Source organism: Vespula vulgaris, chromosome 18 (assembly GCF_905475345.1).
Source record: "Vespula vulgaris chromosome 18, iyVesVulg1.1, whole genome shotgun sequence".
Classification (NCBI taxonomy): Eukaryota; Metazoa; Arthropoda; class Insecta; order Hymenoptera; family Vespidae; genus Vespula; species Vespula vulgaris.
This window is the reverse complement of record NC_066603.1, coordinates 3,145,249-3,170,897: the sequence shown is the minus strand read 5'-3', so window position 1 is coordinate 3,170,897 and position 25,649 is coordinate 3,145,249. Positions and strand designations below refer to the sequence as shown.

The window sequence follows — 25,649 nt, the reverse complement described above, 5'->3', positions numbered from 1 at the left end:
GAGAGAAAGGAGATGATAATAAGCGACGTCGATTAATTAGGAAAATTTTAGCAGGACTCGTTTTCAATTTCGCGATATATTTACTACGCTAATTAACCTCGCGGCAATCCATATTTAAACGTTAATAAGATTTAAAGATTAAAACGCTGACCATAGCCGATTATTTCCCATCGTCCTCCTGTATTCTATGTTTCATCGTATTATGAAATACAAAATTTTCATTGGCGATTATTATCTCACGATTTGAGTCTTATTAACGATTGCTGGGGATCGTTGCATATAACAAGCGAACATTTCAAATTATTTCACCGAATCAAACCGAAAGAAAATTTTGATCTTTACCAAGATTTATAACGTGGTGTTGACGTTTCCAAATTGTGAAAGAAGAAAAGAAAATTATAAAAAAACAAAAGTTTGACAAATTGAATAATCCGAACGAATGAACAACGTTGATGCATTTCGATGAACTTTGATATTATCTCTTATCGGATATCCCATAATTAAATTTAAGAAAACAATAATAATAATTATAATAAAATAATAAAATAATAAGAAGAAGAATAACAAGGAGAAACAAAAATGAAAATAAAAAAGAAAGAATAATATGTCACGATATCTCTCAGATGAGTCATACGTTGTACAACTATTATAGAGATATTGCTGAGTAATAACAATAATAATAACAATAACAATAACAATACTCTACAACAGGAACTAGAAAGAGAGAGAGAGAGGGAGATAACAGTAGCCTTGAAAATGTAGAACGTTCAAGGAGGAAAAGTTTTCGAGGACTTTCGACTTTCAACCCTCTTTTTTAAGAACGAATAGAAGAAGGTGAATGAGTTAAAACAGCAATCGAGAAAAAGTTGAATAGTTAAGAATGAAACAATAGGGGAAAAGTAAATGAAAGAGAAACATATACATACATACATATATACGAATAATAGATGTAATAGAAAGAGAGAGAAAACTTTTTCGAAATCAGATTACTACGTTTAGAAGAAAATGATGCGAGTTGATGGACGAAGAGAATGAAAGAGATATAAAAAAGAGGGAGAGAGATAGAAAGTGAAAGAGAGAGAAAGAGAGAAAGAGTACTAGTATATATATATATATATATATATATATATATATATATATATACATATACATACGTATATATTCAATGGAAGAAAGACAAGGATATATTGAACGAAACTTTTGGGAGTAAGAGAGAGAGAGAAAGAGAGAGTGGACTAAATCCCTTAGCTTTTCACTTAGAATCTAAGAAGATTGGATTCTAATCGAAGACAATGACTCTTAGGAAAGGAATAGTTTCCTCTAGTAGAAAATAGCCCATAGAAACGGTTTAGATTTTCATGGAGAATTTTCATCTTTTGCAAATGCATTTTCGATATATGATTATAAACGGTTTTCAAGATAATAAGAAAAATTTTCATCATAATCGTCAATTTGACAATGGAATTTTTTCTTTTTTTTTTTTTTTTTTGTAGAAGAAAGATAATCAGAAAAAGAGTTAAAACGAATGAAACGTTGTTATTGTATTTATTATTTCAATAAATTACTTTTATATTAAATATTATATACACAGACGATTACGTAGATACATTCGTTTTCATTTTTTAAATAATAAAACGTTTGAACACGAAAATATATATATGTATACGGATATAAACCAAGGATTAACATCAAATGTAAACACGTAATAACATTTAGACGTAAGGACAAGACTTCTTAGAGTACTATAAAATAAAATAAAATAAGAAAAAAAAAAAGAAAAAAGAAAGAAAGAAAATAAAAAGAAGAAGAGAACAAAAAAGAAAGAAAGAAAGAGAACAAAAATAAACCAAAGTACATACGCGTCGTGTATCGTAATAATAGAATAAGAAAAGGAAAAAAGAAGAAGGATAAGAAGAAAGAAATAAAGAAAGAAAAAATTAAATAAAATAAAGAATAGAATCGTCTTTGTAACCGGTTTATTACGAACGAATGTAACGCTCTACTCGTTTTTTCCATCGTTTTCAAAACTTAATTACTTCTTTATCGTGTGCCGTTCTTTGTTTCCATTTTACGCGCGTTCTAACGCGAGGTTGGTGGATAAAAAGGGAGGAGTAAAAAGGGGAACCTGCTGAGAGAGAAAGAAACAGAGAGAGAGAGAGAGAGAGAGAGAGAGAGAAATAGAGGGTGAAAGGCAAAGCAAGATGGTAATGAAAAAATTATGACGACGTATAACGCAAACGTAGAAAACTCGTCCCTTCTTTTTGTTTTTTTTACGAGAAGCCTAGTGAACGAAGTGCCTGAAGGTATTCGTTTTGCGGGCTCTTTCAAAGATACGTACACATCTACACATACGTGTATATATATATATATATATATATATATATATATATATATATATATATATATATATAAATAGAGTGAGTAAAAGATAGAGAGGGGGAAATATGTGGGGATAGCAAAGTGGTAGAAATGAAAAATCAAACGTAGTATATGTACATACGTTTGAAAATCGGGTCACGTATACGGCCAGGTCACGTGTAAAAAAATCCTGCTTACGCGCCTCGTCTCGATAAGTTCCATTCCTATTTTCTCAAATAAATGTATGTGTTTGTATGCGTTTGTTGTATGTGTATGTTTCATGTGTGTGTGTATTGTAGAAGTGACATTTATGATATGAGAGGGTTGACTAGTTAAGGATGATTTTTCACGGTAAAGTCGCATTTCAGAAATGGTACTTTTGCATAAATGAGAGTCTAAAGTTGAAGTAATTCTTTTTGAAAATTTCATTCATCTAATGACGGATTATATATATATATATATATATATATATATATATATATATATGATTGTATAATAAAAATGTATTATAAATATATTTCTTTAGAAATTGTAATACTCGTAGTTTTAACTTGTTAACGTTGCATGTGTTAATTATCCATTTACCAAATTCCTTCGCAAATTTTTTTTAAGTTAACACACACACACACACACACACACATATATATATATTTATGAAACATTTTGTTGATATCAAAATAATTAAAGGGAAAAAAAAAGAAAGAAAAGTTAAGAAGATACACGAGACGATATAAAAATAAAAGAAAAGATAAAAAAAGAAAGAAATAAAAAAGAAAAAAGTAATCTAAACGTAAATAGTAAAATTTGTCGGGTTTATCGAGTAGGACATGCAAAGCACAAGCTTTCAACGCACATAACGTATCAACGCGTAAATCGCGTATTCCGTTTGTCGAAGCTATACAAGGTGATTAAGTTAATAACGGCGTGACGTGTTCTCAGCGCATAAATTATTTATATCCATTGGAGGTATCAAGCACGTAGAATCGGGAGATCTCTCTTGCGAACTATAATAATCTACGTAAATGGAAAGGAACTCGCTTTGGTATAACACCGAATGGGGTGCTTTTCGTTGTCCGTACACGTTCGCACGTATATTTCAAGATTTTATTGCTTATTGCGTTTAGGGCAACGAACGAAACCGGATAATTGAAGTTCGCTGATTACTCGGACAAAATTTCTGATATTGTTACCGTTTGTTCGATGCAAGAAAGAAAGAAAGAAAGAAAGAAAGAAAGAAAGATACAGAACGAGAAAGAGAAAGAGAGAGAGAGAGAGAGAAAGAAGAAAGATAAAAGTAACAAAAAAATTTAATTTCACATTTTTCACCGCACGTCGTTACGGTTATTACGATTGTTTTTATCATAGTATACAAAAAAAATTGTATAGTGTTAAATGATGTTATGAAAAATAGAAATATAAAAATAATATAATATATATATATAATCAATACGTTTCTAAAATTATTGTATTAATATTTAAATAAAATTGTTAACAATCATGCCGCCGATATATCTCTCACGATTGTTTGTATCGTTGTATGTTCAGACAATAAACGCGTAAAGGTACGTGAAATTCGATCGACAATGTTTCACGAAAATATTCGTACGTATTTGGAGTCACTACAGCTGCTAGAAACCAATTACATTTCACGGAATTCAACCGGAGCAATCGGGGTGCTTCTATACACGTACGTATACGTATACCCTTATCCTTTTCTGTCTCGATTATTCAGTCGGAAATTTGCCTCGGGCTTATTCGGTTTTGTACGGGAACATGCGCTTTTCGTTAAGCACGAATCGTAAAGGTATGAGTAACAATTCTCAAGTTATGTACCTACATATGTATTTAAACATATTTACACATATTATATAATTGCATATATGCATATATATATATGTGTGTATATTATTATATAAATATTATATTGCATTTATATTATAAACATATTATATATATATTATACTATAAAATGTATTATAATATTAATAATATATAAATAATATAATTAAATATATATAAAATATATATTTATATATATAGACACAAACACTTATATATAGAACATCCTAACAAAAAACTATTAACCATGATTACTATAAAATCTATTCACTTTTCTTTTCGTCTTTTTTTTTTCTTTTTGTAAATTTTGTTTTCTAAAAGAACGGATCCTTTCTTACAAATTTATTCACTTTGGATTAATCTAAATCTCTAAACGGGCTAGCGGGAAACGGGTATATAAGTTCTTTTTCTTCTTTTTTTATTTTTCTTTCTTGTTTCATATCTTTTGTCAATAACCCGTAATTTCAGTAGATTGAAAACAACTTTTATTTTACGAAACATTCGAAATACCTATCGTCCGATCTCGAAGCAACGGTAATAAAATTTTTGTTACGTCGAACGAACCTTCCCCCAGTAGATACGATTTATTTATTACGAATATGTACGACCCGGTATACACACACACACACACACACACACACACACACACACACAGAGAGATACACTTGGTAACAAAATTGACAGTTTTTAAATCGTAGTATTTTCCATCCTTCGATTATTTGCACCCTTCGATTATTTTCTATCAGAAGCAATCCTAGAAGATGTAATCAAATTGCATTCGAAATATTCGACTTCAAATCATTATTCGATCAAAGGCATTATTATTCCATCGAGATCGCCATCAATATGACGCTTTTAAACGTTTAATATCATCAAATTTATTTTCGACTTTGAAATTTCGTAACGTCAACAATTTTATTTATTATTCATTAAACTATTGGCTCGAGATGAAAAAAAATTAAAAAAAAAAAAAGAAAAAAACGAAAGAGAAAAAAATAGAAAATAAAATCAAAGCCATCGTGAAGAAACGATTCGAAGGACCTTTCCAATGATACGCTTCATTAAGATTTTTTCTTATGGGGATTGTCAACCCCATTACCAATTCTCTCTTTCTCTTTCTCCTCTCAAAGGGTTAAACCCAACAAATTGGATTAATTTATAACAAGGACTCGTATCCTCTCCTTTTATTCCTTTACTTCGAAAATGAAATTGATCTATCACTGCGTTTTTTTTTTTTTTTTTTTTTTTTTTTTTTTTTTTTTTTTTTTTTTTTTTTGAGAAAAGAAAAGAGAGAAAAAAATATATCAAATAGATTTCGTAATAATCACTTTCATTTTTCTCTGTATAATTTTTTTCAGAATTCATTAAACAGATCACTTTCGATTGGGACACATTGTACATTTGCCGGCAAATATGCGTGCAATTACGAAAAAATTGAACGAAAGAATTTTTATTGTTCGTTCGAATTGACCACGTTTTCGTTATTTGTCTTTTTTTTTCTTTTTCTTTTTTTCAATGATTTTCATTCATTTTGCTATTACGTTTTTTCCTCTCTCTCTCTCTCTCTCTCTCTCTGTTTTTTTTTTTTCACGGCGCAGATGATTCAATGAAATTTCAGTAAATCGATATTTGTTATAATATTTAACGAAAAGGAAAGGGACGATAAGTTTGTTTAAAAGAAAATAAAAAAAGAAATGATTACGATGAAGATTCCTTACGATACTCGTCGAGTGTTTCTTTCTTTCTTTCTTTTTTTTTCTTTTTAATTTTTATTTTTCATTCGTTCGATTATTTCGTTCAACTTATCGTTGAAGTAACTTGTTTATTTTTTTATATAAGATTTTTAATTACACCACTTAATTTCATTTGCGATATAATATTTCTCATTGATTCAATCTATATACACATACACATATATATATATTTTTTTTCAATCTATGTTTATATATATATATATATATAATTTATAAAGAATATTTATATACATATATAAAGAAAAATTTAATAGAATAATTGATATAGAATAATATATAATTTATATATGTATATATATAAAATATATATATAAAAAATATATAATTTATTAATTAAATAATTAACAAAGAAGAAATTGATTGGAAACGTGTAATAATTTACTTACTCATATTATGATTATCCTTTTTCTGTCGATCCTTCGCCAAGGCATGAATCTCCGCTTCGGTGAGCAAAAGAGGTTCCGGTTTAATTTGAAGATCCGGTAAATTCGAAAGATTACCCGCATGCCCGTCCTTTAATCCGTCGCCCAAGGATCCAGCCTCGAACGACAGGATATCGTCCAAGAGATCTTCTGCCTGTAACGATAAAAAAGAAAAAAGAAAAATAAGAAACATCAAAAGAATTAGTTAATTCGATCGATACAATTTTTCTTGATTTGTTTTCTTTTTTTATTTTCATTTCTGTTCGTCTATTATTCAATCAACGATTGTAATAAATAATATACTAACTCTGAATTCAAATATGTGCATATTACAAATTTCTCTAATGTGGAATATATTTGGATAAATCATTAAATTAAATATATGTATATATGTATATATGTGTGTATGTGTATATATATGAGCTAATAATTAAGTATATTTTTATTAATTATTTTATTATAATTAATTATAAAAGTAATGTAAGGAAATGATATCCTACGATTTTCAGAAATTAAATATTATATATATATATATTTATTTATTATATATAAAAAGAATATATATTTTTTTATTATCAACAGTTTGTATTATATTTAATACTAATATTATACTAATATTTTAATATTAATATATAATTAATATATATATATATTAAAAATACTTTACAAATATCCCGAAAGAAAAACACCTTTAAAAAGTTTGCCATAACTTTACTCTAAAAATAATCTAATATCTTTCAAGTATAAGGAAAACACGTATTCCGAATGTACAAAGGTGAGTTTACTGACTCATAAAATATCAACATACACACACACACATACCTATGCACGTATTTACCTATATTGCGCATTATCGTTATTATATAATAAATTGTTATATCTCAGAGACACCTTGTATGTATCGATAGGATCGATCGATCAGATATGATTTGATTTCGTTTCGACGTTGCCGAGCAGAATGTTTGGAAAGTACTTAACGTCATTTATAATACGTATGAGAGAACTGATTTTGGAATTGAAATCGAACGATTAGGCGCGAATATCAATTAGGATGAATAATTCGCGATGAAGATAAAACAAATAAAAAAAAGGTATTTAAAAAAAGGAGAGAGAGAGAGAAAGAGAGAGAGAGAGAGAGAGAGGGAGAGAAAATTAAAAAAAAAAAAAATAAAAAATAGATCATTCGTGATTTTTGTTTAATAACGACATCGTCGATAATTCTCATTCGATAATTCTCGTTTCTGATGGTCGATCGTGATCGATCATTTGTTTTCTTTTTTCCCATTTCTCTCTTTTCTTTTTTTTTTTTTTAAACTCAACATCGTCGTCAAGAGACGTTTACACATATACATACACTTACTCTCGATTCCAATGATCTAATCGATAAAACGATTAGTATCGACACGTGCGAGGATATGCGACGATTTGATGCTCCGTTTTCATTAAACGTGAAGGGAAAAGGAAAAAAGAAAAGAAAGAAGCGAAAAAAAAGGCAAAGAGTTTATAAAAAAAAAGAAAAGAAAAAAAAATAAAGGACGAAAGTTCGAGCACGTACTCATCGAATGGAGATAAAAGCATTAAATAATAGAGAATTTATCATTTTTCTTGTCTTTATCTTTCTTTCTCTTTTTTTTTTCTCATTCTCTCTGTGTCTCTCTTTCTATAGATCAATCAATGAAACGTTAAACGTTCTTTCGTTAAATTTGAAAATGATATATGTATATAGTAAGAAACAACGCGTCATATATATATTTTTGAAGTCATACAATTGCGTATGTGTGTGTATTTAATTATTATTTCTTTTTTTTTTAAGATATCGATATGAATTTTTTTGTTAAGTATTATATATGTTAAATGTAAGTTATATTAATTAATAAGATAATATTATAATGTAATAGTACATAGAGTATAATATAGTATGATAGTATTATTAGTCATAGTGTTATTGTTATATTTAATAATAATTTTATATATATATATATGTAATAATAATATATTGTATATAATAAACTATATATATAACTTATTATATATAACTATTAATATAATTATTATATTATATATAATATAATATATATAACTATAGTATTCATAGCAATATATTTATTATTATAAAAATATATATAATACTATAGCTCTTCCAATGAAGGAATTTTTTTTTAGAGCGACAATAAAAAAATTACAATTTATTATGCACAGTTTAATCGATAAAAAATTGCATTATAGATAAATTAACTTTACTTCAAGCGTAACTTAATGATTTACTAGCTATTAAATTTTCTTTTTCTGTTTCCTAATATTTTTCAAATAATTAATACCAATATCAATCCGATTTTTATAAAAGAATATCCTACACGTATGTAACTTTGTAGAATGATAATTAATCGTAATAATTAGTCGTAAGTGGGATTCCTGTTTGAAATTTCTCTTGGCCGAAGAACCAAGTGATAATATCACGTATCACTTTGTTGTTGAAATGTAAAAGTAGTTAGAAGCGTGATATATCTATGAGATACATGATACTCATCGTGTCGGACATGAAAAACAATCGCATTGCGATTCGATAATCATTGTTCTCAAACCAACAATCGATTATCAACGGATACGTAAGATTTTCAAGATTTTATTGTCACGTTAGAAAATATATCATCCAATATATTTCATTAACTTACTCGATAAAAAAAAAAAAAAAAAAGAAAAAAATACGAAAAAGATAAAAGACGAGATAATCATACATATAGAGATAAATCCAAATTTTTGTTAAAAAAAAAAAAAAAGAGAGAGAGAGAGAGAAAAGAAAAAAAAGGAGATAAATAAAAATAAAAAGCTTGCAATCTTTTGAACGAATAAAATAAAAGGCAACGATTTCTTTTTTTTTTTTTCTTTTTAAATAAACTAAAATAAAAAAGATTTATAAACAGGATGCAAAAGAAAGATAAATAAATAAATGAATGAATGAATGAATAAATAAATAAACAAGTTCGGTCGAACGAAAGGGAAACTAAATGAAAAAACAAAATAAAAAAATAGGTATATATATAAATAAATAAATAAAAACGAATAAAAAGGGGTAAAAAAGGAAGAAAAGGGGCGGAATGGGGGAGAGCGGAGGGTAGAAAAGAAGAAAGAGGTTAAACGACACAATATTTTCTAGCTGCTCTAGAAAAATGTAGCACCGCCATTAAGCGATCATTTATTTCATTTATTTTTCGACGGCTTAATTACCGGCGCGGCGGAACGTTAAATGCCGACACTTAATTGCACCGTAATTATAAAGTAATTTACCGTTCGGCCGCGTACTAAAAATGTTTCGTGTATAGTACGTACGTGTGTACCAACACTGTTCAATAATGATATACTACCTACGAGCCTTGGTACTCGATTGATAACGAAAACTCATCGACAAGTTATTAAACTGGAATTATTTGTAAATAAAAAATTAAAAATCAAAAGAAAGAAAGAAGAGAAAAGAAAAAAAGAAGAAAAGAAGAAGAAAAAGAAAATATATATTAATAAATAGAAAAGAATTAAAACAAAACAAAAAAAAAATCGTACGGAGGATTATTTCGTGAAACAAGAATTGACACATTAATTTTATGTGTGAATATAAATTTAAATGGAATGATTATTTAAATAACAGAGAGATTTTTTTAATGGAAAGGAACAATAAGAAAAAATGAAGAAAGAAAGAAAAGAGAAAAAAGGAAATATCTACTTTTAAAATCGTTCCGACGTTTTATAAAACACATATATTTGTGTATAGAAGAAATTATAAAATTGTAGTTATTGTTAAATAAAATTTTAAATATAATTAGAAAGGAATATTGAAAAGTAAAATAAAGTATTGTGAAAATCTTGTATGGCGAGCATATACGCATAGAAACACGTAGAGTTAAAATTATTAAACGACATTATTAAACACGAATTGTTGCTGGAAAAAAAAAGGAAAAGAAAAGAGAAAATAATTAAAATTGAATAAATTTTGAGCATGTTTAAAACAATATATAATTTTATAACGAATTAAAAGGCTTGAATTATTATTAATTAAAACAAAATCATATATATATATATATATATGTATGTATGTATGTATGTATGTATGTATATAAATAAAACAATACTATAAAAATCGTGTAGACGAATGAAACACACGAACACACATACACAAACATGAATATAAATATATCCGTCTATAAAAAGAATGATTAAACTCGAATAACACGCGTATTAAATAAATAAATAAAAAAAAAAAAAAGAAAATAAATCAAACGAACGAACAAATAAAAAATTATAAAAATAAATAAATAAATATATAAATAAAATATTTATTACGAAAATTTGGTGATTAGATTGTATGAAATTCACAAACGCGAAAGAATAATATATTTATACGTGTATATGTACATACATACGTACATACGTACGTACGTACATACGTATGTATGTATATGTCATACCGTTACGCAAACATTACGTAAACAATAATAACCGAGGCCTGTTTGGTAGAACACAAGCATTTCGATGTGTTGACTGCTTCTACTACTATACTACGAGAAATGAATTGAGTTAACAGTGAAGCATAGCGCAAGTAACTCTTTGATGTTCGCTAAACGAGCAAAAGCTGTATATACAAGGATTCCTCTTCTTCTCTCTTTGACCCTAATGTTAAAGGAAGAATTGTATAACTTGAGGTACGCGAAAACGTTTGATTCAATCTCACCAATCTTTATCATAAGTTATTAAGGAAGTATGAATTATGATCCGTTCTTATAAACTCTAAGGACTATATATATATATATATATATATATATATATATATATACAGACACACATATATTTCCTAATCGAAATAAAAATATTTATTAAAGGATATAATTTTGCTTTTATTATTAATAATAATATTTATAGAAAAATTATTTTTTATTCTCCGTCATATATAATATTTATATTAATTTTTGTATATAGAAAATTTTATTATATATATATATATATATATATATATATATATATATATATAAGGTAGATAGATAGATTTATAAATAATAAAACATTTATTTTATACGTTCATAGTAATCAATAAAAAAAAAAAAGAAAAAAAGAAAATCGTTTCGACTTTACAAATAGAATTTGATTATCAATTACGTCATAATAATTTGTTAAAGAGAAATAACAAGTGTACTTGTCGTTTGATATCATTCAAACGTTAATGAACTTATGCTAATCTCCGATGAACGCTGTCGATGTTCGATAATTATATAAATAAATAACCAGTTCTCCTTTTCCTTCTTCATTAATTCGGAATGGAACATTTCCGTTTGAAAATAAGTAGAAATAGCAATATCGTTTGTAAGACTCGTTAAAATCGTTAGAATCGATGCTCTCTTACAAAAGAAGTTGTTTTTTTTCTTCTTCTTCTTCTTCTTTTTTTTTTTTTTAATGGGAGAAACTATAATGTTCTTAATACGTAATCGGTTGTAGGTATTTATAAAACGATCTAGAGAACAATTCGTTACGTAAAACCCAAAGACGACATTTTTACGTTCTGAATGGATTTAACAGTAACGTCGTATAGTTCGATTCGATAGCTCAAAAATTAATGGACATCGTTAAATAATAATGCAAATTTCATTAATGCAAATTTATAATAATGCATATTTTATCTTACTCGGAATTCAACTAAGATTATTTTTAATCTCTTCTTTCTTTTTTTAATACTGATTCTTTCTCGCATATCTATTTATTTTCTTATTATTTTCTATTGTCAATAATATCGATAGATATTATATAATCATAATCTATATATCAAATTAAAAATTTTGCGATTGTACTGTTTGATACTATACAATCTCTTTATTAAAAAACATTGTTAATACTTTTTATTTATATACATACACACGCACACGCACACACACACACACATATATATATACTTGACAACAAAATTTACAATAGAAGATTTATAAAAAAAAAAAAAAAAGAAAATTAATTAATGAAAGCTAATTGAAAACAAATCGATCGATAAGTTAGAAAACGAAGAATCGTTTGTTCCAATTGAACTCGCTCAAATTTCATTTTCGATTTCGGAACGAAAATAAAAAAAAGGAACAAAAATATGGCGTACCAAGCGTCAAATCTTTCGATGGAAAAGAAAATCTTTCGAACGTTCGCCTAACAGCCGACGTTGAAGAGTAAAAACGAACGATCTAAGTTTTACGATGTATGAGTGAGCGCGAGAGCACACACGATTACACGATCCTCGTCATCTCTATACCATTATGATAAAAGCCTGTATTTTGCTTGCATAAGAAGGGGGCTGAGTGGGAGGAGAATTCATGGGAAGGGGAGGAAAAGGAGGGGAGGGAAGGGAAAACGACGTTCTTGTCCTCGAACAGGGAAAAGCTGGAACGAATAAATGGAAATCCCGAGAAATCGGATCGTTCTAAGAATCGACTTTTAAAACGATAAGAAAACTGTTTAACAAAAATCTATGTAATTATTTATCGGCTTTTTTTTTGCGCAAATCGAACGTTGAAATTTTTATTTCGTCGTTTGAAGAAATATGATTATTCTCTCTCTTTTCTTTTCTTTTGTTGAATACAAAAATACGACGTTGTCATGCGTCGAGTAATTACTTTTTTTAATGAAAAGTTTATGATTATTTTTATTCATCGATGATAACAACCATGACGACGAGGACGACGACGACGACGACGACGATGATGATTAATCAAAAAAAAAATAAAAAATACAAAAATAAAAAAAACACAGCGTAGAGGAGAAAACTCACGAGAGAAATGTGATGTTGTTTCCCACGTTATTTCGGCATATAAACCTAACGAGATAAAAATAGAAACAGAAAATGAAGGAGAAAAAAAGAAGAAAACAAAAGAAAAAGAGGCTTAAAAAGAGAGAAAGAAACCAAAAAAATAAATAAATAAATAAAAGAGAGAAAGAAGAGAAACAAAAAGAGAAAGCAAAAAGAACGAAAGTGCAAGAGAGACGAAATGCGTGTATCTATACGAGAAAGAAAGAAAGAAAGAGAGAAAGAGAGAGAGAGAGAGAACAAAAAAGAGAGATCGTGATCGAAAGATCGAAAAAGATAGAGAAAGAAAGAAAGAGAAAGACAGAGAAAACAAAAAAGAGAGAGATCGTGATCGAGAGATCGAGAAAAAGAGAGAGAGAGAAAGAAAGATCGAAAGAGAGATCGGAAAAGACAGAAAAAGAAAGAGTGAGAGTGAGAGAGAAAGAGAGAGATTGAAAAAGAGAGAAAGAAAGACAGAGAGAAAGAGAGAGAGAGAGAGAAAATAAAAAAGAGGCAGAGAGAGAGAGAGAGAGAAATAAAAACAACGAAATCGACGCGTACATGCGATCTCCTGGGGAAAACAGCAATGGCACCGGCAGCCGTGCAGCACAGCACATAAATCCAATCAATTATCCGCAATCTAGCAGCGAGATCGATCTGAAACAAATGTCTGAGCCGACATTGGCGGACAATAATAAAGTATTCTACCACGGAGCTGGTAGCTTTTCAAACGGCCCATGAATTTCACTGGCTCGATTTCCTGAATAACGTCGAGCCATAAACCGTCGATACGATTTCCTCCCAACACTACCCCGCCCTTTTTGCTTGCTTGCCTGCCTGCCTGCCTGCCTGCCTGCCTGCCTCGATCAACCACCCACCCGCTCACCCACTCTCACCCAAACCCAACGTTCGTTGTTTCATTGAAAAATGGATTTAAAAAAATGGGAGTAGATTCGAGTTCATTAAAATGTATTGTTTTTAATCGATGTGATAATTCGTTCGTTGTAATTATTAAATCTTTAGAATCATGTATTTATATATATATATATATATATATATATATATATATATATATAATATGTAATGTATATATAATGTATATATATATATAATTAGTATTAATTTTTGTTTATCATTTTTAATTATTTCTATTACCTTTCTTTATGAACTTTTTTTATATCTCATATTATTTTTACTATTATATTATTATTATTATTATTTTATCAAATAATACGTGCAACAAGACGATAATTATACTAATAATAATAATTGTTATTATTATTGTAACAACAACAACAACAGAGAAACAAGAAGATAAATGATAAGATTAGAATATTTCTGTCCTAATAAAATTCTAATCGAATTAATATTCAATGAAATAACGATAAAAAGAGAATTCGTATAGACATCATTTAAAACAGTTAATCTAGTTAAATACTAGAGTACCGTTATAAATACGTGATATGATAACTTTCTAACGAGTTTTCAATGATTTTCTTCTCTTTCAAATATCGAGACATTCGTTTAACAAATTAAATCGATATAAAGTATAAATTAAAACAAAGAAGATTCTGTGATATTTAAAATGAGACATGGAGTATTATATCCGGGTATACGTGTTACTACAAATTTGTATCGTTCATTCCATTTGCATGTATACGTATGTACGTATGTATATGTATGTATATCCAGTATCGTGTCTGGTAAAAACTATTCGTCTTCTGGTCTCTTTGACATCAAAGAGATTACAATAGTCTCATCGGGTATTGTCGGATATGGTTATCAGCTTGAAAATATATATATATATATATAGTATGCGTAACACATATATACATATATATACATAGTATACGCATATACATGCATATATACATACATCAACATATATCATATATAGATGATACATACATACATATATGCATAGCTACATGCATCATACATACATATGTATAGATATACACATACATACATCATATATACATACATAGATATATATACATGCGTAGATAGATATAACATAGATATATGTATGTATAAAGATACATACATATATCAGGATCATAAAGGGAAACGCTCTACTGCTTTGTTTGTGTTTTACTTTAACATTCATGGAAATCCCATTTTGTGTTATTCATTGTCGACATGGGTAAACGTCGTTATTTCATAATCATACTTTTCGTATCGTAGCGTACATTTCACTCGTAGCAGGATGTTCTCCAGATATATTAAGTATCTTTTGTAATCACGTAATAATAATAATAATAAACGATGATGATGACGATGACGATGATGATGATGATGATGATGATGATGATGATGATGATAGTAATGATAATATGACTATAATAATAATAATAAACGATAAAAATGATCAATAAGAGAAAATGAGCGAAACGTTAAAATAAAATTTTAATGATCGTTTAAACGATATTAATCACAATTTTTATTATTTTTTTATTATTATAAGATAATCTTTTAAACCAGACGATGTCGTAATAATGATAATAATAATAAAGAATTAAAAAATTTATAATATATCATTTGTAACGAAATATTAATTCTTATTGTATAACAAAGAAAATGTAAAGTTTAAATTTAACCGATGTAAAACAATTCAAGAAAAAATAAAGTATATAAAGTAAGTATAAGTTAAGAAAACTATATATATATATATATATATATATATATATAATTAAAAAAAAAAATTTACAATCTACTATTTCTAACAAACTATCAATCAAAATAAATAATATCAATCAAAAGAAAAAATAAAAAAGAGAAAGAGAAAGAGAAAAGTATAAAACGAGCGAGAGAAAAGAAAATGAAGAACGAGAAAAATGAAAAGAAGAAAAGAAGAAGAATAAAACGAACAAGAAAAAAGAAAATGGAGAAACAAGAAAAAAGACCAAAAAGAAATGAAAAAGAAGAAGAAGAAGAAGTAATTTACCGAGGAATAAATAAGAGAATTTTCGTTACAGTCTCGTCAATGTATCAAACAAACCTACGTTGCAACTGCAATGTTCCTATACGTACCTACATATATACATACATACATACATACATACATATATATATATATATATGCATATGTATGTATATATGTATATCATAATTCATAATACGAGCCTATTAAGAATCATAACGACGTGCGTCATCAGAGACGGAAACACGTGTATGTGGATAGGGGATGCTGCTATAATATGCATTACAGTTGTACGTTGCTTTTTGCTCGTTTTATACAGTACACTCACACGTACACATATACACGTATACACGTATACATACACACACACATATATGTATATATATATAAACGTTGCAACGAGTTCGATAGCGTTGTAGAGAAAGAAAGAGATGGCGATAAAATTATTTTCTAGAAATTTGATAAAACATTATTAGAAGAAACTAACTTTCGGAATACTGTTTTAGGTAACATTTTATGAATTATTAGACGATTAGATGAAATATCAAATCGGTTGTAATGTTTATTTCAATATTTTCTTTATGTAAAATGATGGGTATTTTTTTTTCTTTTTAAGTTTGGTGATAATTAATATCGGAAATTGTAATATTATATATATATATATATATATATATGTTTATTATATAGTAATGTTTTTAGAATTTCATACACCGTCTACATTCAATATTTAACTATTATATATATATATATGTGTGTGTGTGTGTGTGTGTGTGTGTGTGTGTGTGTGTGTGTGTGTGTGTGTGTGTATGTGTTTTTATATTTCATGTATATATTATATTTTCGTATTTTTATATTTCATGCGTGTATGTGTTACAAGAACATTCTAAACAAAGAACACTAGTACAGGACGGGCCAGAAGTTTGCAGATGGTTTTAAAACTCAATTACTTTTTTTTCGAGACTTTTTAAACTAATTTTTTTCTTTCTTTTTTTCTCTCCTCTCTTTTTCAGTTTTCTTTCATTTCTTTCTTTTTTGTCAAATTGTAAAACTACGAATCAAGAAACTTTTTGCAAAATCTGGAAAAATATGAATGTCAGAATTTTCCATAAAAAGAAAAAAAAAAGAAATAAAGAAAGAAAAAAGAAAAAAGAGAAGAAGAAACATAATAATAATACTAATATTTGTTATTTTCATATAAAGTAGTAAAAGGACAAAAGAAAATTAAATTAATTTTCTTCTATTATATTTATAAAAACAATAAAATAATAATACAAAATAATAATACAAAATAATAGAAATTCTAACGTTGTTTAATTAGTCAGTCCTATATTTAATTATTATATATCGTAAATGAAATACTTGTATATAATTGACCAATATCGATCATTAATTATCAAACTAGGAGAGAAAGTTATTATTGTTATTTTAATTTCTCGCACTATGAAAGAAAGAGAGAGAGAGAGAGAGAGAGAGAGAGAGAGAGAGAGAGAGAGAGAGAGAGAGAGAGAGAGAGAGAGAGAGAGAGAGAGAGAGAGAGAGAGAGAATCATTATTGCATAAGATTAACGAGCAAGGATCTATGGAATTATGGGTGGTAATGGTGAGCTTAATTAATCGTATATAATTCTATTCTCCCTCTTTCTAACACATAAATACACACACACACACACACACACAGAGAGATGAACTAAACGTAAGATGAAGTATCTGAAATAAAGATTTCACACGTATTTTAATCTTTATCAAGTTTTATACATCATTCTTAAACGAATCAATTAAAAAAAAATTCAACTATATAAAAAAAAAAAAAAAGATTGCTTAGATATATATAATATTATTTAATTATAATAAACTGTTCTTAATTGTTTTACTTAGAAAAAAAAGCACGTTCTAACGAAGTCTCTCAAATGTAAGATGAAATGTAAGACGAAACGTTTTGAAATAGAAATTTCACAGATAATGTAATTACTTATGCGGTATTGTTAGACGTTGTTCTAAATCAATCTTCATTTTCTAAACAAATATCCATGTATGAAAAAGTTTGCTTAGATATTTTATTTAATGGAAATCAACTGTCCTTAGTTTTTTTATTTAGGAAAAAATACTCTTTTGTTTTTTTTTATTTATATATGGCAAGCATTTTAAACGTTATCTTCATATAGTTATACATGTCCATATATAGTTGTGTGTGTGTATATGTATATATAATAATGCGTTTCGAGGTTAGTCACTAATTAAAGGTAATCGCAGATATTACACGACTCACACGTGCGTAAATGTGTACACGAAGCCACATGTAGCTTTTCATATAACTTATTCTATCGTATTATGAATTATTAACGAAATATGGATTTCGCTGTTAACTAAAATACGATTTTCTTTTAATTTTTGAATCGAAATAGTTTTGTTATTTTCTATCGAATTGTGATAATATCTTTCCTATATATTTATACGAATTTACTTATTGAAATTTCTCTTTACTTTTATTGCAATTTTTTGTAAATGAATTAATTCTAAAAATGTATATATATATATAATATACATATATAAATAAAATAAAACATCATTAATAACGTCGTATACATTTTATATAAATAATATAAAATCGAAATAAAAAAATAAAGTTTAGAAGCAAAAGTGTTGTTCAAAATTTGTTAAATTTCTTATATGTTTTTTAACACTGTATATAGACATACATATATATATATATATATATATATATATATATATATATATATACACATACATACATTTCGTCGATTAATGAAACAACAATTATTATATATGAATGGAAAGATATCACGTACAATAATGACGAAAAAATAAAAGTATTAATTATCTTAATATATGCAAACTCTATTCATATTCTCGAATTAATTCTTTCTTTCTTTCTTTCTTTCTTCATATATATATTCTTTTTCTTTTTTCAACGCCATTGAAACAAATGACGTAGTATGGCGACAGTGTAATTAAATATGTCGACACTCGCAACTCTCTGCAGACTTCGCGGTGTACTTTAATACGTTTTACAAGTTTAGCTATAATATACATATATATATATATACATATACATACATATATATATATATGCAAAAATATTTGTATATGTTGGAATAGGGAGTATGATACGACATTATTATCTCTCAAAAGCATGTATTCTCGTTGACGCCTACCTACTTAGGTATTACTATATATACATACACACATATACGTATATATATATGTATAGTATTCGATGAACAGAATATACGAATTAGTTAATATTTCACACGAGACTTAGGTAATCGTATTTGAAGATCGACGATACCAGAGCTCCTTGTTACTCACGGGAGACGTACAGGAGGTAAAGCAGACGCTCGTTAATTATGCATAATCCTGGTTCATTAATTATAATGATCGATAACGAGAACGTATAATACTTCCAATCGAGAAGATCTCCAGACGATTGTAAATCTTATTACGTTCAAATCCAATCGATATTTTCTTTTTTTTTTTTTTTTTTTTAATATAATTTATTAATAATATAATCTGTATGCGTGTATATGCGTATGTGCGTGTATATATGTGCGTTTATATTCATGGTATAAATTAAATGTTTACTTATTTTTATTTCTTTCTTTTTTTTTTATTTCTTTTTCTCAAATTATATTCATCGAAATTATATCGAGACGATCGCAAATCTTATCTCTTTAAATTAAAATCCAATCGAATTCTTTTTTAAATATACTTTGTTTTCTTTCTTTCTTTTTTTTTTTTTTTGGTTTTATATCAACACAAGTTTGGCTATTGGTGGAAATGGAAATAATATATGTTTATTTATCGTTATAATTTTTGTCAAAGTTATATCGAAACGATGGCAAATCTTTTCGCGTTCTAATTAAAATCTAATCGAGATTTATTCCGATATGATATACAACATATTCAAATCGGTATGAAATTTGTTTGATAAAAACTGTAAAAAAATTTTCAATACTTTCTTTTATCAAAAATTCGAGATATATTTCTATTAAGAAAATAATCGTAACATAAATATCTACAATAACGAAACATTTATAATAATGTAATAATAACATAAATTCGTATTTCTTTTTTCTTTCTGTTTTCTTTTTTTAGAGAAAACAAAATTAAGATCCGTTGCATTTATTATTTAAATTTATATCAGAAAATTTCGTTTGTTCATTCCAAAGTATATAAAAGGACTCGTTCCTTATCGTGAAAAAAAAAAAAACAAAATTGAAGAGAAAAAAGAAGAACAAAATGTGATATAAATGTCGTGCCGTATAAAATAATCACGATCGTGAACTTGAACTTGCAAAATTTCTTAACTGAATCATCGTTGCCACCAACGCACATCAAAGCACTTGGGTAATCGAGTTGTAACTCGATACATACGTCTTCAGAAGGGAAATTCAAGTTCCACATACATACCATCTTTCTTGCTCTCTCTCTCTCTCTCTCTCTTTCGTTCAACTCGTTTCAATTCAACTCGAGTCACTCGCTCACTCACTCATTTCAAAAAGGACTTGCTAATAAATATAACTAATACTATCTTGTTTTATTATATATTAACGGGACCATATTAAATGTTTAAAAAGATAAAAGAAGAAAAACGAAGAAAACAAATTACGTATGCCAAAGACAAAAATATTAACTTGAACGAACGAATTGTGAAAAGAAAAAAAGAAAAAGAAGTAAAAGAAAAATTTCATTACATTACCGACGACAAAAGAAAAATTAAAAATTAAAAAGATTCTCAAAAATAGTCTCTCTCTTTCTCTCACTTAATAATTAAATCAAAATTACAGACGACAAAAAAAGTAAATGGAAAAGAAACCTTTTAATGATCGTAATGTCGACCGATACAAAACAAAAAAAAAAGAAAGGAAAAAAAAATAACATTATAAATATTAACAAAAAAAATATATAAAAAATTAAATTCAGAAAAATGTCTCTCTCTCTCTCTCTCTCTCTCTCTCTCTGTCTCCTTCTACCCATACATCTATTGCTCTTATTTAAAATTTGAACGGATACACAATATCAATTGAAAACAATACGCATTTCCGGTTTACCTGTCGGAAGAATATCAAATTGTGAGAAGTCACGTATACACCTATATAAGTATATATACATATGTACATATGCATCTATGCATTTATGTATCTTTATATATCGACATAACTTTACATAACAAAACGAGACCGGTTAAATAAGGTAGACGTACGTAATGATTACGTAGCATCCTCCTCCATTCCATTCTCGCTTCTCTCTCCCTCCCTTTCCCCCTCTCCGACCCCCACCACTACCGCTATCCCCACTTCGTCATCCCCTACCCACGATCACCTAACCTCAGTTACCTCCTTCTGCTCCTGGCACAGGGATCTCCGCGTATCAGCAAGGTTAACGCTGCAAATTAGGAACATTATAGCGGGTATATGCGTGACCTTAAGATGAATAGATTGCTACAAATACAACGGATCGCTCTTGGCTTTGATTTATCTCCGAGTACCTCACCTACATCGGAGATGTAAGATCGTTCCATCTGGTAAACGCATCACGTTAATAATTTATAATGCGAATTCTATTACTATGTATGTATGGTATGTATGTATGTATGTACGTATGTATGTGTATGTGTGTGTATGTATGTATGTTTGAATGAAAAATTATGTATAGATTATTTATACGTTCATTATCGAAGTGTGATAATAATATTTATGCGTGTGTAGTATAGATATTGTAATGTAATATAATAATAAGTAGTTATTATGTATGGTATGTCAATGTAATGATAATTGAATATTAGTATATTATAATAATAAAAATTATTAGTAGTATGTTTTTAATTATTTTTATATAAATATTTGTTTAATACATATGATAATAAATTTTTGTATTATTGCGATGAAGATATTTTATTGTTATTGGATTAATGTATTATTTTATAATTTATGATATAATTTGTATTATTATGTGTATTGATGTGTGAACGATAAATTATATATTTATACGTTCGTCAAAGTTATAGTAATAATTTTATATATATATATTAAATATTTAGTATATTATTATATAAATAATTAGTACAATATAGTATACTACATATTACGTAAAAAAAAAAAAATGGAGAACTTCGTATAAAAATTCTCTAATTCCTCTTCGAAATCTGATATAAATAATCGGATAGAATTATTAAGAAAATTAATAATATATTATATTCATCGAGACTTTAGCAAATCTTTACATTATATCTCAAGTATAATAATTATATTAACCATAACATACCCATAGATCACTTTTTACTTCTTATTTCTCATTTACTCGTTTATTTATTTATTTATTTATTTACTTATTTACTTATTTATTATTACTATTTTTTTTTTCTTTAATCAGATTAAAGTTATAAAATATACTCTTATAAATAAGTCACTATAGAGTATTACCATTATTATGCATATGGATGAGAGAACGCATGGAGGCACGGCACGTTTTATTCACGTTCGACCGACCATAAAAACGATAGAAAGAGAAGAAGGCGCGCGCGATACTCTTTGTAAAAAATGTTCACGACGTTGTACAAATATATTATGTACACATGTACAAGTGGCACAAATTTTGCACGTAACGTCGAACCGATTTTCTGATCACACCTTAGACACGATCCCGAAATAGGTGTGTCTTGTTAGGAGAAAAAAAAAAGAAAAAAGAACATGCATAATATATCGCATGTGTATATATATATATGTATATATATATATATATATATATATATATATGTATGTACGTAAATGTATATAAAAGTATGTTAAAAGATTTGCAAACAAATCTTATTCTCAATTATAATTTGAACATCCTATATAATCGATCCATATAAAACTTTATAAATATGTATACTATATATATTCTAAGATGAGAATAATATGCAACAAGTAGTTTCAATAACACGTAGTAAATTCATAAGCTCATGTACATATACGTACATAGATACATATATATGTATGTGTGTAAAATACTACCAAATTCTCATGTAACATATTCAGGTATTTACAATAGGACTTACAAACATACATACATACATTCTAATCAATGAAGAAAATTCACATATCTCTCTCTCTCTCTCTCTCTCTCTCTCTCTCTCTCTCTCTCTCTTTTGTTCTATCTCAAATGATATCAAAGTTGTTTCTCTCCGTAAAACTACAATTGAGACGATAAACCGTGAAAGATAAGAGCAAGATAAGAAAGATAGATGATGAGCTGGAGAAAAAAGTGAAGGAGGAGAAGAAGAAGGAGAAGAAAAAAATAGAAAAAGAAGAAGAAAAAAATAAATCGTCACTTCTTTGTTAATTAACGAGAAAAGAGATACCTTATATACATATACGTCATTTCAACACTCGTTTAATAAAAACTCGTAAAATCTAAAAGACGGGTATAAGTCTATCTCTCTTTCTCTCTCTCTCTCTCTCACTCCCTCTCTATCTATCTATATATTTATCTATCAGTCTCTCTTTCTCTTACTCAATGTTAACTCATCAAATATCAAGATTCGCATTATCGGAATATGGGATCGTGTTACGTAGTTCTCCCACTATAAAGATAAACGATATCAGCGACAAGATTGCCGCTTGAAGAAGAATGAGAAAAAGAGGAAAAATGGTGGAGTATGCGTATTACAGTTTTTTCTTTCTTTTTTTTTTTTCAAAATGATTTCAACGAGAAACATAGAGAGAAAGAGAAAAAGAGAAAGAGAGAAAGAGAGGATCATGAAAATATACAATTTTTATTTTCGATCGAGAACGAATAAGCGCCATTTTCGTCGTTGAAAATATTACAAAGCCCTTTTTAAAGTTTCTATTAAAATATCAATTTTCCCGGCAACGAGATCCCAAACGAAAAAAAAAAAAAGGAAAGAAAGAAAGAAAGAAAAAATAAAACAGAATAAAAATACAAATAAAAGGAAAAGAAAAAAGATCGTTCGTTGTTCGTTCATTTATAAATGAACATAGAACGATGCTATGTGACTGAGAATAAATGACAATTTTATTAAGATTATTTTATCATTTGGTTAATTATTTTACCCATGGATTTCTCTTTTTAATATCAACATGTTTTAGTAAGTAAATAGTTTTATTGGGTTGGTTAGATAAATCGTACGGAAAGAGAGAAAGAGATAGAGAGAAGTATACGAATTATGAACATAATAAATAATACGAGATCTCGGTTAAAGTTATTATTTATTTATCTACCTATCTCTCTCTCTCTCTCTCTCTTTCTCTCATTTATATTTCTCTCTGATATATACGATGTTACCAACGTAAAAATTACATCGTAACTTGTACTCATATTGCATTGTAATCGACGTAATATGTAATATCAGATCTTGTTCAAGTTTTATATATATATATATATATATATATTTTTTTTTCATTTTTATTATTCTCTGATATATTTGATATTACCAACGTAAAAATTACATTGTAACTCGTATTCATATTGCATTGTAATCAACGTAATATGTAATATGAAATCTCGTTTAACTTATGACATACATACATACATACATACATACATACATACATATATATATATATTTCTTTTTTTCATTTTTATTACTCTCTGATATATTTGATATTACCAACATAAAAATTACATTGTAACTTGTATTCATACCGCATTGTAATCGACGTAATACGTAATACGAAATCTCGTTTAAGTTATCATCCACTATCTCTATCTATTTCTTATACATTTTTTAAATTTCACTCTGTGATATATTCGACCATGATACATTTGCCAACGTAAGAATAAGAATTACATCGTAACTTGTACTCGTATTGCATTAATGTAATAGACGTTATACGTAACACGATATCTTGCTTAAGTTATCATCTATCTCTATCTTTATCTCTCTTTATCTCTCTCTCTCTCTCTCTCTCTCTCTCTCTCTCTCTTCTTCCCTCTCTCTGACGTTACTAACGTAAAATTTATAACGTAACTTCAACATGTAACGCATTGTAATGATATGTAAAACGAATCTAATCTCAATCGATTAAGTCATCTCTCTCTCTCTTTCTCTTTCTCTTTCCTCCTCTCACTATTTTTCTATCACACTTTCTATTTCTTTTCTCTTTAATATATTAAACATAACTAGACCCATAAGAATTATTTCTTAAATAATACGTGACGCATTACAATAATACGTAAGATGAATTTAGATCGAATTATCATCTATTTCTATCTCTCTTTCTCAATTTTCATTCCTTTCTCTCTCTCTCTCTCTCTCTCTCTCTCTCTCTCTCTCTCTCTCTCTCTCTCTCTCTCTGTTTCTCTGTAATATATTCATCATTACTAATGTAAGAATTACTTAGTAAATTCAACTGGTATTGTAATCGATTATACGTAACGTTTCTTACGTAATTTATAACAGCAGTCACTGTTCCGTGTAATGACATATGTATATATACGTACGTATACATATATATATACATACATATATACATAGACACACACACACACACATAATAGATAGAAACAGAGAACGAGAGAGAGACATAGATA

General features: G+C 27.6%; 1 protein-coding gene across 5 annotated transcripts in view; it reads right to left on the bottom strand.

Annotated features, from left to right (window-relative positions):
• LOC127070340 (microphthalmia-associated transcription factor) overlaps positions 1–25,649 on the bottom strand; it is a 136,048-nt gene that overhangs the window by 36,836 nt on the left and 73,563 nt on the right. For all 5 annotated transcript variants that reach the window (XM_051008171.1, XM_051008172.1, XM_051008168.1 and 2 more), the window contains exon 5: positions 6,338–6,527. In XM_051008171.1, coding sequence (XP_050864128.1) covers positions 6,338–6,527 — 190 coding nt within the window. The remainder of the gene's footprint in view (positions 1–6,337; positions 6,528–25,649) is intronic.